The sequence below is a fragment of the Gobio gobio genome (genome assembly GCF_949357685.1).
Source record: "Gobio gobio genome assembly, chromosome: 13".
In the NCBI taxonomy this organism is placed as follows: Eukaryota; Metazoa; Chordata; class Actinopteri; order Cypriniformes; family Gobionidae; genus Gobio; species Gobio gobio.
The window spans coordinates 32755028-32774329 of record NC_137106.1 but is presented as its reverse complement, the minus strand read 5'-3'; the positions used below and the strand labels follow the sequence as shown (position 1 = coordinate 32774329).

Genomic DNA, 19302 nt, shown 5'->3' with positions numbered 1-19302 from the left:
TTGGCCAAGAAATTATTGCGATAAACGATAATATTGTCGTTCTGAGACCATTTTCATCTAAAATAATGATAATGGCATAATAATGCAGGTACACCTTTTCAAAGATCAATAAACTTTTATTTCTAAAGACTATTTTACACTGAAAATGGAAAACATTTTAAATATCCACAATAAATGAACAAAACAACCAAAAACAATAAAAGCAATGGACTCTCAGTCTGTTAACAAAAAATGCACTTGAATAAATACCAAAAACAATAAATAAAATGGATGAAAACTGCAATGGATGATTGTGTTTTAGGTGCATATTATGGGTGGCACGGTTCGTATCCCAGTTTTAGGCTCACGGTTTTCGGTTCTGTACGGTTTTTGTTGTTGTTTTTTTCTTTTAATCGTTAACACTCCAGAAATTTACTTCAGCATATGATATTTAGGTTAATTATCCACAAATATTTAGGATACAGTATTAAAAAAATTGTTATATCATGTAATCATGCACAAACTGAATTTGACTTGACTTTAAACACATTATTGGGACCATCTCTGAGGAAAGCTAGGTGAGATTTTGATACAGCAAGAGAGAAGACATTGATGACATGCTTTTCATTTATTTGGCAAAAAAAGGAGAATATGTTTTGCTATCTCTACAGGAATTTATGTGCCTTTTTAGCACACAAAGATTGAACTTGAAGCACACAAAGATTAAGCTGAAGAATTAACTTGCATTTATCAAACTGCCAACTTCAGTGTAGCTTTAAGCCTTGTTTAAACTCGATGCGTCCGCACGAGCGCGAGGGTGCGCGCGGCAAAAATGGCGTCAACACGGAGCGGGCGGTAGTGGGCGTTGAGTGCGCGAGACCCCATTTCGCTTGGCGGTGTGCACATAAAATTTTGTAACTTTGCGCGCGGCTCCGCAACCGAAGAAGCACGAGTTCCAGGCGAATCTGGCCGAGCATGACGTCTCATCACGCCGGCACCCAGTTTGCGCGTCGAGTATAAACACCTCCCCAAAACAATTTTTTTATCGTGCGATTAATTGATTTATTGACTATCGCGACAGGTCTACACAGATCGAGTCTTGTCGGATTCTTTTCCACCGGCTGTAGAGGTGAAGACAACAACTCCCACGATCCTGCGAATTCATCAATGGCATCATCAAGCTACGCCTTTGTTTTGAATAAGCTACTCCAAGCGGCGAAAATTACATATTGCGCCTTTAAAAATAAAGGTTCTTTATTGGCACCAATGGTTCCATAAAAAAACTTTAACATCCATGGAATCTTTCCATTGCAAAAAGGTTCTTTATAGTGGAAAAGGTTTTTTTTATTTATTAAAATGTCCTTCATACTGAGAACAAAACATTTTCTTTTAAAGGGGTGGTAAACCACGATTTCACTATTCTAACTTTAGCTAGCGTGTAATGTTGCTGCTTTAGCATAAACAACATCTGCAAAGTTACAACGTTCAAAGTTTAAAGCAAAGGGAGATATTTGCTTTTAAAGAAATCCATTTCTCAGAACTACAGCAAACGGCCAGTAGGCGACTACACACATTCCTCCAGGGTTGGTGACATCAACAGGCTCAATATTTACATAAACCCCTCCTCCGAGAATATTAAATAGGGGGGTCGGGGGCGCCATTTTGTATCGCGGCGCTGTTGTGGTATAGTTAGGCTGGAGTGTTGTTGCCGCGATGCCAAGGAAACGATGTTTCATTCATCCGGATTGCAGGTCTGGGGTACTTGCTTTGTTCAGCCTTCATAGGGACAGGGGTGCGTTGCAGAGCGTTTAACATACAACATGTTAAATGCACGTTAACGTTAAAATCTCAACAGCGAACTTGGCATTAGTGTAAATTATTCTTTGATTAGAGCTTTTATGTATTATTTATCTACAGGCATGCTAAACATGGTTCTGTGTGTGATTTGGCTACTATAGTAAAGCCAGTGTTTAGTGTTTTGGGTTAATAGTTCTTGCGACAGATATTTGGCTATAATCGTTCTAAAAATACAAAAGTAACTGTGCCATTCAGTAGCGATCACTATAGATCCGCAGTCTTTACTCATTAGGACTGAACAGGTTCTGCTCGATCATCTTCACTAAAATGTTCTGGGTCTGATTCGGGCTCAGATTGGTGTGGTTTTATTGACGCCATCGTTTCTAATACTGACCAAAGCACAGTCTACCGGTAAGGGGCGTAACGTTTCCGACAAACGTGCACTGCGGTTAGCGAATCACAACACACTGGGCCAGCTAACCAATCTGAGCCCACTGCGTATTTTTGAGGGACTGGCTTCATACAACCCGGAAAGCATCAGACCGTTTTACAAGGAGGGACAGAGCAGTGTAGAATAAATGTCAAATATATGAAAAATAATGATTTTTTTTTAAAAACGAAGCATGAACACATGTTACAGTGCACCCCACAAACACAATCAAGCCTTCAAAACAATGTGTTTTACCACCCCTTTAAGAACTGTTCACTGAAAGCTTCTTAAATGGCATCGCTGCGAAAACCTTTTGGAACTGTTCTTTTTGAGAGTGTAGTTATAAATAATAATAATAATAATCTGTTACATTTATATAGAGCTTTTCTCTGCACTCAAAGCACTTTACATATGGAAAGGAAGGAATCTCCTCAACCACCATTAATCCACCTGGATGATGCGACATCAGCCATATTGCACCAGAACGCCCACCACACACACCAGCTTATAGGTGGAGAGGAGACAGACTGATGAAGCCAATCAGTATATGGGGATGATAAGGAGGCCATGATGATGGACAGAGGCCTATAGGAAAATTTGGCCAGAGTGCCCATCACTATACTGGGGCGTTAGGACCCACACAGACCACAGGGTGAGCGCCCCCTGCTGGCCTCACTAACACCTCTTCCAGCAGAAACTTTTTTTTCCCCAGGAGGTCTCCCATCCAGGTACTGACCAGGCTCAACCCTGCTTAGCTTCAGTGGGCAACCAGTCTTGAGCTACAGGGTTATATGACAAAAAGTCACATGTGTGACCTTCCATTACCTGTTCCAGGAGGTCCTCCACCTTCCTCTGCCAGCTCTCCCTGGCTGCCATCATCTCCAGGTCTCTCTGCTGGGAAAGTTGTGTCAGGGCCATCTGTTTCTCTGCCTGATGTTCGGCTGTAAGCTCCTCCCGAAGACCCTTCAGCTCATCCCTGAGACGAAAAAGAGAAATAGAGGGTGCAACTGACAGGGTGAAACAGATACAAGGATACATTACTTAAACAGCGTGAAAGTGACTCTGAAAGTGAGATATAAAAATGTTAATAAGAACCTCACAGATGTCTCAGTCACCTCACTGTATATTGTGTACTTCTCTGCGATTAGATGTTAACCTCTTACTCTTGTAATTAGCATATTTTAATCCAAATGCATGCCTGTGTATGAGGATTTGTCACAGGCTCTGATGCAGGACAGACTGCTCTTATTTTAGATTTGATTTGCCGTGTAAAAAACAAACACTGTGTACAGTCACAGTTTATTCAATTTAACGCACTGTGCACAGAAAAATCTTGCTCTGTTTTTAGCTCCATCTTGTCTACAGTAATGCATGACTCGCATGTTTTGAGCAGCACCTTAGAGCATCGGTCCACTTGAGATCCAGCTCCTCTGTGATTTTGTCCATTTTCTGTTTCTCCTCTGTTTTGATAGTGATGACCCTGGCTTCATGTTGCTGTTTCTGGGTTTCTATCTCCTCCTGTGAGTGGATAATGATTCATCATGGGAAAGCAAAGAGAGAAAGCAGTTTCTAGTAGAGCTGATTATATAAATGGCTCCTCCTGCACTTTGCAGGCTTTAGTGCAAAACAAAAGCGGATGTTTCTGGGTGTCTTAAAAATTGAATGAGGCTTAATTTTTCTTTTAAGATCCCCGCCATGCTCCATTATCCATCTCCTATTGCAGTGATTGCCACGCCGAATTCCCGCTTCTCCCTCTAAACGGCGAGATGTATCAGTGGTTTTCACGCTTCTAAAAGCATGAAAGAACTTTTATTTTATAATTTTATATCTAAATGCTTCTATTTTTCTATCTAACAAAAGCCAGACTCAAAATGCATGTAATTCATAATAAATGGCGTAAAAAAGAAAAGAAAAGTGGAGCATTTTACTTGTAGATCCGTGAGCAGATTGCTTGTCTCTCTCACTCTTGCCCTAGTGGCATCCAACTCGATGAGAAGCTTTTCCTGGCTGTCTTTAAGACAGGAGATGTGGCTCTCAGCAGAATCAAGATTTTCTTCACTCTCCTTCACAAGATCCTTCAAATGGGACACCTGAGAGAAGCCAAAACGACAATCAAATGCATGTATAAAATCAAAATATATGGGTCATTCTTACCATTTTCTTACATAGATAATGAATACAATTTTAAACTCACAATTTTTAAAGATGGAAATTACATATAAGAGTATATAATTTCCGTCAAAATATTGAAATAAAATGAACATGAGGTAAATAAAAACAAAACTGCTCTACTTTGGCGGCCATCTTTGCCATGTGCTTTAAATAAAGAATTAAAAATGTATTAAGAAATTTTCTTCATGATGTCCTTTTTCTTATTTATATATTACAAAAGACATTATTCTTCAGGAAGTGACATCTTTTTTTGGTGAAAAAACAAGCATTAGCAATTAATTCTGTGGTGTTTCTCTAAACGCTAAAGCATTCCATCCTACCTGATGACAAAAATCTGTATAATATAATATAATATAATATAATATAATATAATATAATATAATATAATATAATATAATATAATATAATATAATATAATATAATATAATATAATATAATATAATATAATATAATATAATATAAATGGTCACAGACTGATATTGGAAGCAGACCATATCAATATTGGTGTAACATATAATAAAAATGATTAAGAGGCTACTTCTGAAAAAACATGGAAACATGGTTTTTGAGTCATTTTGCCTTGTTCCTGGTTCAACTTTTTATTTCAGTTTTATTTTAGCACATCAAGTTAAACCAAATAAAAATGAGAAATGTTGCCTTGTCAACTAGCTGAAATAAAATACGTTTACATTTTTTCCCCCGAATATTTTATTTAATTTTATTTAATAAAAATTGTATTGTATTTTAAGTAACAATATATTAATAATTTTATATGTAATAATACTGACTTAAAATTCAAAACGAGGTCCACCAGCTAGAAATGCAGCTCATCAACCGTCTAACCCATTTTGGACCAGACAAAAAATTCTAAATCTAGCTACCATGAGATGTGTTTTGAAGCAGAAAAGTTTATCTAAACAAAAAAAAGAACAGGTGCTAATATAAACCTCTTGGTTGGCCATGTTGAGCTTGGTAGTGAGTTCCTCTCGTATGGTCTCCAGTTGCTGTTGCAGGTGGTTTCTCTGTTCTTCCAATGACAGACGGCGGATATCAAACTGTTGTCTCATCTCCTGGGATAGTAAAATGAAAAGAAAACATTAGAAAAGCCATAGCAGAGCATTGAAATGAGAGGTGAATACAGACAGGAGGACAATGCTGATGACAGATGGAGTCTTTTTCCATTTAATTACACAGGAGCTGTAAAAGAGCTTTGTTGAGCACAGAGGAATTTTCAAAAACTAAAGTGACGTGATTGTCATGAGGTGACAAGAAGATTAGTATAAATATTTGTCATGATTGAGAGCTATTTTTATGGAGCATCACAAAAACAGTGGGAATAAGATCACTGTCTCATTGTCATCATTGCAATGAGAAACGGCTGTTTGCATAATCAACACCACTCATGGAGGAGCAGAAAATGTAATTTGCCATAGCTCTCAGGGTTTTAATAGATGGCTTGGGAACAGTGATAATCCACCAGTCTTGTCTAGTAGGACTGAATATTCATATTTTTTATTTGTTTTTGCTTTAAGAAGTTGCAGTTTATTTTTATTGAACAGAACACAGAGAATAACAAAAAGTAAAAGAGAACACAAGGGAGGGACTATCTAAAGCGCAACTGCTAATAAAGCAAAAGCCCAGAAAAGGTATGAATACATATAAACAAACACATAAGCTTAAACACAAAATCCATTGTAAAAAAATATATGTTCTTACACTGAGCAGCTGGTTCTTCTCTCTCTCTGCGGCATTGCGAGCACTTTCCTGCTGGACCCTGTGCTTCTCCTTGAGTTCCTCTAAGGATTCTGCCTGGCTTTCTTTCAGACAGGCCGTTTCCTCCTCGTATTTGGCCCTGATTTGCGCCAGCTCCATCTCACAGCTCTGCTTTTCCTCACGAAGCGTCTGCCAAAACAGCACAGCTTCATTTACACTTTTTGTAAAGTCTCAATATCTTGTGTTGAATACCTGATAATTGTTTCCAGTTGGCAGTGACTGACTTCAAAATGCTGTTAAGCAACAGATTGTGTAAATAATATTTGGTTTGTATATATATACTGGACTCAGAGGTACTGATATTGGTTTGTATATTGATTATAACCAAATATTAGAGGGGACTAAATGTAAAAATCAAAAAATCTGTTATGGGAAAACCCATATTGATCCAGCAATAAATTAATATTGAAGGGAATTTGTCATGTTGCATCAATGTAGCCTATATTAGGACATTAAAGGGGTGGTAAACCACGATTTCACTATTCTAACTTTAGCTAACGTGTAATGTTGCTGCTTGAGCATAAACAACATCTGCAAAGTTACAACGTTCAAAGTTTAAAGCAAAGGGAGATATTTGCTTTTAAAGAAATCAGTTTCTAAGAACTACAGCAAACGGCCAGTAGGCGACTACACACATTCCTCCAGGGTTGGTGACATCAACAGGCTCAATATTTACATAAACCCCTCCTCCGAGAATATTAAATAAGGGGGGGTGAGGCCATTTTGTATCGCGGCGCAGTTGTGGTATAGTTAGGCTGGAGTGCTGTTGCCGCGATGCCAAGGAAACGCTGTTATTTTCATCCGGATTGCAGGTCTGGGGTACTTGCTCTGTTCAGCCTTCCTTGGGACGGGGGTGCGTTGCAGAGCGTTTAACATACAGCATGTTATATGCACGTGTGTTTGAGTCAGCGGGGAATCAGGCGCGCGCAGGGCTCCCTGCAGCACATCTAACAGAGGAAAACATCCACCGTCTTCGCGATTTCAATGCCAGATTTGCACAACGTCAGCTGCGTGAAAAAAACACTGCCGGTGCGTGGATGCACGACGCGCGCGCTGCACATTTCACGGAGGACAACACAAACTTCCACAAACTTTGCGAGTTCAATACAGGATATGCACAACGGCTTGTCCTGAAAGCTGGATTTACAAACAGAAGCTGTTTACGGGCCACAACCTGTAAGTCTGATTTATTTTTCATCGATGTGTTTTCCTGTAATAGGTTGTAGCAAGGAAGTAAACAGATGACAACACTGTTCTGCAAACCAGTCTGTTAAATGCTCATTCATACTTAACGTTATCCGACGAACACCTATCGTTACAAACACTAACGTTAAAATCTCAACAGCGAACTTGGCATTAGTGTAAATGATTCTTTGATTAGAGCTTTTATGTATTGTTTATCTACAGGCATGCTAAACATGGTTCTGTGTGTGATTTGGCTAACTTACTAGTTAAAGCCAGTGCTTAGTGTTCGTTTTGGGTTAGTTCTTGCGACAGATATTTGGCTATAATCGTTCTAAAAATACAAAAGTTAAAGTGCCATTCAGTAGCGATCATTATAGATCCGCAGTCTTTACTCTTGAGGACTGAACAGGTTCTGCTCGATCATCTTCACTCAAATGTTCTGGGTCTGATTCGGGCTCATATGGTTTTATTGACGCCGTTGTTTCTAATACTGACCAAAGCACAGCCTCCGGTAAGGGGCGTGACGTTTCCGACGTGCACTGCGGTTCAGAACACACGAATCAGAACACACTGGGCCAGCTAACCAATCTGAGCCCACTGCGTATTTTTGAGGGACCGGCTTCATACAACCCGGAAAGCATCAGACCGTTTTACAAGGAGGGACAGAGCAGTGTAGAATAAAGGTCAAATATATGAAAAATAAGGCAATTTTTTTTTAAACGAAGCATGAACACATGTTACAGTGCACCCCACAAACACAGTCAAGCCTTCAAAAGAATGTGTTTTACCACCCCTTTAAAGGTGTGGTGTGTTGACAGCTAGTGGTCGAAATATGTACTGCAGGCCAAATTTAAAACATTGGAGATCATTGTTTCCCCCGCTCCCTCCTCCTCCACAGACTTGATGCTCACGCGAGTTGCCAGCTCGAGGACAGGCAACAGGAGCGAGCACAATTGACAATGAAAGCTGTAAGTTGATTTATCCACGTTTTAATATGCTCTCGTTCATAGAGATTTTTAGATGGATGCCAAGTCTTTTTAGGTCGGTGGTGTGCTTGTGACTCTTTAGCTCCGCCCACAGCACGACTCCACGAGTCCGGCTGTTTTCGGAAAGTATCGGTACATTGTATCTGTCTTTTATATATATGATAAAACTAAAGACTCTTCAGAGATATGAAAAATGCAATACTACTCTATGGGTACTCAAGATTAACATGAGATTGGCAGAAACTGCGTGTTATGTACCCTTTAATCTTTGTTAACATTAGTTAATAAAAATACAGAAGTTCATTGTTTGTTAGTTCACAGTGCATTAACTAATGTAAACAAATACAACTTTTGATTTCAATAATGTACAGTATTAGTAAATGTTGAAATTAACATTCACATGTTAATTTGCATATGCAGTTCATTATTAGTTAATGTTAACTAATGTAGTTAACTAATGAAACCTTATTGTAAAGTGTTACCGTAAAATTAATAATATTGTAAAATATTTATACAATTTAAAACAACTTTAATATATTTTTATATACAATTTTAATATATTTTCAAATTTTGAGAAAAGTGTCTACAAAGTATATAAATGTTATTTATTCCTTTTATGCAAAGCTGAATTTTTAGCAGTTCAGTGTCACATGACCCTTTAGAAATCATTCTAATATGCTGATTTGCTGCTTTGAATGTATCCTTGCAGAATGAAAATATTAATTTCTTTCAAAATAAAATGTTACTTTTGAACGGTATTGTATGTAATACATGTTATTGCTTCCAAATAGCTTTTCATTCCTGTCTCCCATCAGCCATTATAAATAAAAAAGAAAAGGTGAAGAATGACTTGCCTTCTCCAGATTAAGGATCTTCTGATGCTGTTGTTCTTCCAGTGTTTGAATCTGTTTCCGAAGTCTCTCTCTCTCCTCCTCCAGCTGTAGGATCTTCTCCTTCAGGCGGTTCTGCTCTGAGCCAAGGTCCCTGATAGTGGCCTCGTGGCTCATTTGGGTCGCTTGAAGAGAGCCTATCTGACCTGTTGATGAAATACATGGGGTGCTTTGTTAGATTAATTCTTCCTCAAAAATCAAATATGACATACTATTTGTGGTTATGAAGGAGTCAATCACCAATACAAAAACTGACCATCATTCAAGTGAAAATTCAGAGCTAAATCAATCCCTGCCATGCAATCACAAGACTGTAACCTCTCTAAAAAATAACCCTCACATTGCAGCTTGAGTGATTCAGTCATGCACTGAAGAAAAATGCAATTTGGTCATGACATTATTCTCACTGGCTTTGTGAAGGATTTCATTGGCCTGCTGCTGAACTCGATCTCTGCTTCCATCCAGCTCATATTCTGTATCTTTCAGTTGCATCACCCAAATCTCTCCATCCTGTATGGCCTCTTCCAGCTGCTTGTGTAACTCCTGTCAAATAAAATTACAATATTATTTTTTATAAACCATCTAAACTCACAAACTCATCTCAATGGTGTTCTTAAAAATAAGTACCCAATATATTTTAAAGCATATTATTTAAGGCTCAGTGGAATCTAAACAAACTATTCACACTCATACTTTATGTAATTTGGCCACAAACAATGTACAGTGCACTGTGCATACATGCATCATGGGAGAATTCTGTCATTTGTTTTTGTTCGTTTTTTTCTCAACCATCATGAATATTTTACTTTACATCTATTTTATTTCCACCACATCTCAAATTATGCATTGTGAAATGGAAATTACTTTTAAACATTTTGGAATACAGTCGCCTCTTTTGTCCTGCTAAAGCTAATAGGTCACACTTTAGATTAGGGTCCAATTCTCACTATTAACTACTTATAACTATTACCTATGACTTTTGCCTCAATAAACTCCTAATTACTGATTAGTAAGGTAGTTGTTACATTTAGGTTTGGGTAGGATTAAGGGATTAAGAATATGGTTGTAGCGGTTTGCGCAGGCAGGAAGACGAAGACAGGCAGATTCAATTCCAAACGTAGTTTCATCTCAAATAAAGGCAAGACAGGCAGACGGGCAAAAGTACAACACACTTAAACATAACGGTGATCGGACAAAGACAGAGTGAACAGGAGGAACTTAAATAGCTTAACTTAAATACAAACGAGGATAATTAACAGATCACAGCTGACACAAATCAGCTAAAGGCCCATTTATACTTCTGCGTCGAGTGTACGCCGTAGTGTACGCCGTAGGCTACGCGCGTAGCCGACGCCGTCGTGAGCATTTATACTTCTGCGCTGTTGTCTGCGTCAATGTGCAATTACACATGCAGACGCTAGTAGGCAGTGTCCTCGGGCATGTTGGTGTAATCAAGACAACAGCCGAAGAAGAAGCAGCTTGATGTGTAGAATCTGTACATTCATGTCGGAATATCAGCAGCAGTGAGAGAGCGGCTTTTCTTGCAGCTTGAGTTGTTGTATCTAATACAAATTAAGCATCTCTAGTTGATTAGTAAAGTTAAATAAGGCGATCTGGCGCTGGAATGCATTTGTGAAATCATGCGGAGCTCGTGGCCGCTGTTTTCACTAGCGGTGGCTCAGCAAGCGATTGTTGTTGTGGAGACTTCATTCACGAAATATACCCTAATGTGTCCCTGTTCTTGATATACAATTACTGATTAACATCTTTGGATTTAATGAGAAAATAAATAAACTATATTCAGCGGATCTATGTATTTATTTACTACCATAAAGAATCGCTGGACTGCAAAATAGTGTGTTATAGCAGACGTAAGGAACTATCATCCAATTTCTGGACACACACACACACACAGTCTCCTATCGCAGATTTTTTATTTATTTATTGACCTGAGGGAAGGGTTCTGGCAGACCAATCACAGCGCTTGCGGTCCGCGTAGAATTGACGCGTTGTTACATTTTTGGAGAGGTGCGCGTCAGGCTACGGCGTAGGGTACGGCGTAACCAACGCGTCTATGCGTAGGGTACGCCGTACCCTCTGCGTGCACTCGACGCAGAAGTATAAATTGGCCTTAATGATGATGGTAACAAGGGAGACAGACTAGTGGCGGGAAACTGAACAAAGGAACGTGTGACAAATGAAAACAAAGTCCACGAACAAAACTAAACAGTTGTGGCAATGGTCATATAGACAAAAGCATTAATATGTGCTTTATAATACTAAAAAACAACCAACATCCTAGTAATATGCATGATAATAAGCAACTAGTTAATAGTAAGAATTGGACCATACACTAAAGTGTTACTGGCTAATATCATAGCTAGCATTTTAAATATTCCAAATAAAGACAACTACATATTATTTTCACACTTTTGCAAAGTTACATTTGGGAAATAATGTACAATATCATAATTATCTTTAGCTCATGCGTCAAATTTTCGTACTTTTTGTCTCATGACATTTTTTCTTATTGGTAGACTATTGATAAAATTATTACGGTCAAAATTAAGGTATGTGAAAATAAGGTAAATGAAAATATACTACCGTTTGTCAAAACTTTGGGGTCAGTAAGATTTTTTTAAAGAAGTTAATTATTTAGCAAGGATGGGTTAAATTGATTTAAAGTGACAATAAAAACAATTATAATGTTAAAAAAAAATTCTATTTTAAATATTTATCTAACTTTCGAATTATCATAAAATCCTGTAAAAAAGTTTCTAAAAAGGTTCACAGTTTCCCAAAAAATATTAAGATGAAATTAGAAATTACATCTTAAAATGTGTTTAAAAAAATCGTATTATCGTTTGTTATTGTTGTTATTTGTCATTGACTGAATTTATTTGTTATTGTTGAATATTACTGTTTTTACTGTATTATCAACTAAATGCAGCATTGATAAGCATAACTTTTATAGCATAACAATAAAAATGTAACTTTTGAATGCTAGTGTACATTTAATTTCTTGTTCAGATTATAGTTTTTAAAAATGTGTAATTTATGATAGATTTCCGTTTTTAGATAAAAATTTTGGGTTTGGGAAAAGGATAAAACCCTTAAATTAAATCATAAAGACACCGTAAGACATTCCAAGGCTATTTTAATATGACTTTAATGTAAAACAAATAAAAAAGTTCTGATAGTTTTAATAAAATCTAACCCTATAAAAATGCCTCGAATTGAAGAAGCACCTTTTAATGAATGTCCATTTACTGAAAATGCTCAAATCATTACCGTAATTGTGACTTCTGCATTGTTAAGAGATGCCTGCAGTCTGTTGGTCTTGTCCCTGCTCTCTCGTGCCTCATCCTGAGCTCTGTGCAGTTCAGAACGGAGTTTACATAGGGTCCTTTGAAGCGCCGCCTCCTGCATCTGAAACTCCTTCCTCAGTTCCACCTCCGTCCTCTTCCAGGCCAGCAAGTTCTCAGTGGTGAGCTGCTGCGTTCGCCTCATGGCCTCCAGCTCGCGTTCGTAGAACCCTTGAGCTTTGCTCAGCTTGGCCTCGTATTCCTCCACCAGCCGAACCTTGTCCTGCATCAGCTCCTCCACACGCTCCATGAGCGACTCCAGCTCCGTACGGTGCAGCTCGGACAGTTTCTCCTGTTCCAGGCTTGAGGATGCACTCTGGTTCTCCTGGCTTTCCAACAGCTCCTGGACTTCATGTCGGTGGGTGGACTTGAGCTCCTCCAGCGCCCGCCGTTTTTCCTGCTCAAACTGGGCTTGCACCTGGCTGAAGGAGCGCAGCTTCTCCTCGAACTCGTGCCGCATCTCCTCCACTTCACGGGACATGGAGACCACGCGTTGCGTGTGCTGGGCCTCCGTGCAGAGCTGCGTGTCCTCCATGCGCTGACGGTACATCTCGAACTCTGCCAGCGCTTGGCGCTTCATGTGTTCATGCAGCTCCACAGATTCCTCCAGAGACTGTAGTCGCCGTTTCAGGTCGGCCTCATCCCCGATCTTGCTCTTGTAGTGAAAGATCTTCTCTCTAGTCTCCGTCAGGATGTGCTGCACCTCCTCATCATGGGCCTCCTTCAGAGACTGGATGGCATCTTCATGCTCGTCGTTTTTCGTGTTGAGGGCGTAAATGACCTATGAAAAACATGGGTGATGAAGAATCAGTTTTTATACAGCTGCAGAAAATTCATAGCCATTTCTGGACAGCCTCTCTGTCTTTCATCTCACGCCCTCTAAAAATCTGTCATTAGCTATCAGTAGGGCTGGGCGATATGGAGCAAAAAATATATCTCGATATATTTTGCTATATCTCGATATACGATATATATCTCTATCTTTACAGGAAAAATAACCCCCCAAAAACTACTGCAAAAACAAATATGCCAAATACCACAAAGTTTTTTTTTTTATTGAAGTGCAAAGAGGTAGGCAGTTCATGCAGGAACAAAGTAGGGATGCAACAATACAGTTAGTCCACGGTTCAATACATACCTCGGTTTTTTTTTAACCACGGTTTTCGGTTCGGTTCGGTTCTGATGGCTAGTCGCATCAGATTTTTGCTATTCTATTCTTAGCCGAACAGCAAGAGCTTCAGGAGGAAAAAATACTATTTTTTTATTGCAATACTCTTTCTTTATTTTACTTTCTTTATTTTACTAAAGACTTGAAAAACCTTACTTAAACTTAAAACTTTACTTTTAAAAACCCTTGTACACATTCCTAGTGTACTGTATAATATAAAATAAATATATATTTATAAAGATTTACACTGGCAGCTCAGAGCTATACAGCAGCATATTAGTATGAAATTGAATTAATAAATGTAAAAATAAAACACTACATAGACTTCACTATAAAATATACATTGATTCTTATTAAAGCTACTGTAATAGTTTTTCAGTCAAGAGCCGTGAGTGACTTTTTCTTTGTCTTTTGTTATTTTATTAACCACTAAAGGAATAGTTCACTCAAAAATGAAAATTCTGTCATTGATTACTCGTGCTCAAGTTGTTTTAAACATGAATAAAGTTCTTTCTTCTGTTGGACATAACATATATTTTGAAGAATATTGGAAACCAAACAGTTGCTGGTCCCCATTGTAGGAAATAATAATAGGAATGTCAATCGCTACCATCAGCTGTCTGTGTTCAACAGAAGAAAATAATACAGGTTTGGAACAACATTAGAGTGAGTAAATAATGACATCATTTTAGAGTGAACTGTCCCTTTAAGGACAAGCGGCAGCGTGTTCACTAGGCTGCCCTGCTGTCAATTTAAGACTTTCACGCATCTTAATATACAGACACGCGCCGATTTTACTTTCACTTTAGACATAACTGACTGTGTTTATGTTAACCTTGTGTGTATTTGACAGTATTAGCGCAGTAAGATTTAGTCCAGTAATCGCTTGTTTGACAGGCTTTTAGTGCGCGCGCTCGGGAAAGCGCATGGCAAGGCTTTAAAACACATGCAAATAATGAATTTTCATTCAAAAATAAAACAACTCAAATCAAGGGCATAGTAAGTAACGTTAACCTTCTCCAGAAAGCAAGCCGCTCTCTCTCTGTAGTGTACAGTCGCGGGAGTTCTTGTCTCGCAAAGTAATGCTGCCTAGGTATACTGTATCTTGGATCAAGAACCAACTGTTTGAGAACCAACTGTCGGCATTCATGGCAGTAGACATCTGTCTGCTGTTCGCCCGACGCCTTAAAATCAAAGTATCTCCATATAATGGAGCCAGTTGTTTTTAAGACGAGTTCTGTAGCCTCCGAGCTGGTTGCGGACGCCGCCATGACAACACGCGAGGGGAGGGGCGAGCGAGCGAAGCAAAGTGGCGGAATCAGAATTAAATGTAAACAATATATCGATATATACGATATGTCAAAATCCATATCGTGTTTAAAAAATATCTCGATATATTTTAAATATCGAGATATCGCCCACCCCTAGCTATCAGCACCCTTCAAATCTGTGATTTTGTGATTGATTGTCATGCTTTTTGTCATTATTAAACTTTGATTATATATACACTTTAAGTATTTGCGGATCCAATCATAGTCAACACAGGGCAGCAAAGTACGGTGTGGAGGCCAGATCTTAATTTCTTCTTTGTCCATACAACGAAAGTTCATGGGCTCCAGTGTTATTTTGAACTCTACTGACTTTCAAAAAGTATTGCAACATTCATCAAAATATGATACTCGTACTCCAAATATTCATTTTAAATACATTGTGGTATAGGGGTTTTTCACTAGGTAATGATGACAGAATTGTCATTTTTGGTCGAACTACCTGAATTTGGTCGTCCTAACTGAATTGAGCTGGATGATCACACAATTGTCTTCTGTAGAGCTGCTTTATAGCTGAATCAAGTTTGTTTATATAACTAATGAATTTTGCAACATTAACACTGTTACTGAAATGAATTGAATCAATATTAAACTGATAACTATTCGGTACAGCGATGAACTGAACTGAATCAACACTAAATTGACTTGAGCTGAATAATTCAGAGACTCTTGCCTTTGTAGAGCTCCTTTATAGCAGAATTTGAGTTTGTTTGCATCACTGATTCTGTTATTTTCCTATAATGTGAAACTATTTTGTCACAATTGGCATTGTATAAATTGCCATATAAATAAAACTGATTTGACTTGAAGTTTCCCTTTAAGACAAGAAATATTCCCTCTAAGCCACATTGGAAGATGTCACAGACACAGGACACAATCTCTGGCAGGCACCACAGAGCAGAACAGATTCTTTCTATTGACCATTTTACATAAACATATTCATATTTCAATGCACTAGCCAATTTGCACATTCCTGTACAAATATTGAAATGTGTATTTTTAGACTCGATGTTTCTGTTATGCATCATAATACATGTTCAGAGTCCTCAGAGCTCCTGTTAACCAAATCACATTCCTTGTATCTCTATCAAACTCTTTCTGATTTAGACCAAACTCTTAATTTAATAAACAAGCGTTCGCTTTCTTTTTGGGTGCCAACAGTTTTTCCAGCCAAGAATTTCATAATCATGACTCTCTTTCAGTGTGCTTAAAGAGTTGCACATCAAAGCAAGCCGCCCTCACTTGCTGCTCGCTCGCTGTTCTCCTTTTCATCTTTAATTGATTCCTTTCTGTCGCAACCATGTTATTAACATACTGTAAGGACTCTCTATTCTGCACAACTGTAGTTATGTAAAGTAGCCTTACCTAGTCTAATTAGTGTATTAACACATTCCCTGTCCGTTTAAAACCCATGAAACCGGAATCGGATTTTCCTAAACAAAGCTCAATTTAGTTTTCTTAAAAAATACCACATTGAAGAGATGAAATAGATTTAAAATGGTCTGGCTGGAGTCTGAGAAAATCCTGAGGGTATTTTAATACCTCGAAAACATACCTAACATTTTATTATCATGTTTATGCATGACTTAATAGAAACTTATGAAAATATACAGTATAAAAACAAATTCAACTTCATAACAAATGCAATTTTAACCTTATCTGTGTACAGTACTATAAACAGTATATGATCTCCTACTGCGTATCTAAAGCACACATTTATGTTTGTATTTGTCAAGCTATTTATACGCAGAAATGGCTTTTTACGTGCATATGATATGCACTGTTAACTGTTAAGGATTAGTAAAGTGCGTATTATATGTACGACAACATTACAAGAATGAATATTAGTCACATTTCTGTGAAATGCATGCCTACTTTGTGGTAAAATCTTGTATCTGCATGCCTACTGGATTTTGTTTACATCAAAAGAACAAATGAAAATCATCTGAAAGGGAAAATAAGAGGTTAATTATTTTTGTTTTCATGCATACATCATTGAGGTCTGGGAACCTCAACAAAAACAGTCAATGGAAGAACATGCAAGGTCTTGAATTTAAAGCAAAGATTGCTCTCATTTTAATATGGCACATGCACTATTGATGAACGTGTATGTTAATAAACTAGACTGATTATATCTGCATTAAGCATTTATGCGTTGTTTTTGTATAAATGAATCATAGATTAAATGGAGCTTGCAAATCTAGTCTGGGATTATAAACAGATTTTTGCATGAAAAAAAAAAAAACACTGCGGTTGAAAAATTGCAGTATGTAGGGCATCATCTCTACGGGGGATAAGGATTAAACATGCAGAATCCTGGTGACAGTATATTCATATTAAAGTTGAAATACTGCAATCAAAATATTAGCGATGTGACCATACCAACCTTAGTGAGTTGTGCTATTTTTTTACTCATCTTCAGGTGCAGATCTTGAGTGTAATCCATGGTCAGTGCAGATTCGTAGAGTAAATGGCTGGATGTGGAGGATGGACTGGTGCCTGATCCAGAAGCAGCAGCAGCAGCGGGAGGATTGATTCCCGGGGCAGTGCTGCTGTACGGCGGCTGCCAGCCCGTCCCCGTCGCCATCTTCACCTACTGTCACGATCAAAAATCCCTCGCAAGTGGGTTAAGGGTGATCCTGCGCCATCAGTATACCTGTCATCCATATGAATTCATGTAAACCCATCATCCTGTTCCTCTATACGTGTCTATCACCGTTTGGAGATGAAAAAAAAACTGTTTACCTGACCTGACTCACTACACAATCAATTTTCTTACCGTCTGAAATGAGCGATTCATGACAGACGTGGCTATCATTGGTCTAAATCAGCCAGGCAGCCATCAAAAGGCGGGAATGAACTGAGCGCTACAAGGTAACATTCGAGCATCTTCACAGATGCAGATCGAGGAGAGAGAGAGAGTTGTAAATGACGTCAGAGCAGTAAGGTCGCCTCACACACACACACACACACACACACACACACACACACACACACACACACACAGCTTTTCTGCTGCAGATACGTAACGTGATATAAATACAAAAGGGCCTGCTATTAATTATCTACAAAACAAAGAATAGCAGAACCAAGACATACCAACAAGTGTAGTTAGCGTTAATTTGTTCATTTCAAAATGATTAGTCGTGTGTAATTAATATGATGATAATATAATATAACACAGGCTAATATAATACATTTATATAATATAATACTCTGGTGGTGTATATGGAGTAGGCTATATTCCCTTTATTGTAATTTTTTTCTTGTATTAAATTCATTTGTTTATTAATTGTGTGCATTCATGGGCAATATTATTATAGCCTACTATCCAATAGCCATCTATCATATTACAATACATTATATTATACTATATTGTATATTGAGTACATTCTCTTGATTATAATTTTGATTTAATTGTATTAAAATAATTTGTTATTTTAATTATGTGATTTATTATGCATTTGATCTATATCTAACTATACAAATTACATTTTATATAATATAATATGTATGTGGTATATTCTCTTTAATATATTCTTTTAATTGGCATAATTTTATTAAATTAATCAATTTTATTTTATTAACCCTCTATGGTACGCAATATGATTTCAATGAGGAAAAAATTCTTTGTGGCGTTTTTCCTGCTTATTCTTGGACACAACATTGCACCACAACGGACAAATTGAAACATTTGACATTTTCATGTAGAAAAAATAAATATATTTATTGAAAAAAATCAATTTCTTTAACCAGACACCTGAACAAACACATTTATCCAGTTTTTAATGTATTACAAATTTCATATTTAATAAAAAAAATAACATTTCAAATTCAGCTGTTGCTCTCAGGCAACATATACCATCGTGGAACACAAGTATTACCAAACCATCATATCAATTCATCTTCATCTTCGATCTCACTCTCTCCCTGCCAGATTGTCACTATGACCTTATCTTCCTCATCACAGTATGACACCTCATACCTCATACCTCAATCTCACCCTCATCAACTGGCGGTTGTTTTTTATACCTTTTTTAAGTGCTATAGAAGTTGTCAAGATCATAATATGTGCAGTTATAGTATGTGAATTACTATTCTCATAAGTGCATTACAAAATCATTCAAAAATGCAAATATATTTAGAAAATTCTAACTTTTCTAACTATATTTGTATCCAACCTGTGTCTGGTATGGCCTTATGCGATTCCATTATTGTACAATGTTCCC

The 19302-nt window shown here is 37.7% G+C and overlaps 1 protein-coding gene across 2 annotated transcripts in view; it reads right to left on the bottom strand.

The window, feature by feature from the left end:
* Positions 1-18071, bottom strand: part of fam184aa (family with sequence similarity 184 member Aa) — a gene marked incomplete at its 3' end in the record, with an annotated part of 42363 nt that extends 24292 nt beyond the window's left edge. Inside the window, exons 1-9 of one of the 2 annotated variants that reach the window (XM_079832694.1) lie at positions 17460-18071; positions 12504-13358; positions 9620-9755; positions 9177-9358; positions 6095-6280; positions 5326-5448; positions 4135-4296; positions 3603-3724; positions 3032-3182 (exon numbers count right to left, since the gene is read on the bottom strand). In XM_079832694.1, the coding sequence (XP_079688820.1) occupies positions 3032-3182; positions 3603-3724; positions 4135-4296; positions 5326-5448; positions 6095-6280; positions 9177-9358; positions 9620-9755; positions 12504-13358; positions 17460-17660 (2118 nt within the window). In that variant the 5' untranslated portion in view covers positions 17661-18071. The remainder of the gene's footprint in view (positions 1-3031; positions 3183-3602; positions 3725-4134; positions 4297-5325; positions 5449-6094; positions 6281-9176; positions 9359-9619; positions 9756-12503; positions 13359-17459) is intronic. The other variant, XM_079832695.1, reaches the window with a different exon arrangement.
* Positions 18072-19302: the final 1231 nt, after the last annotated feature.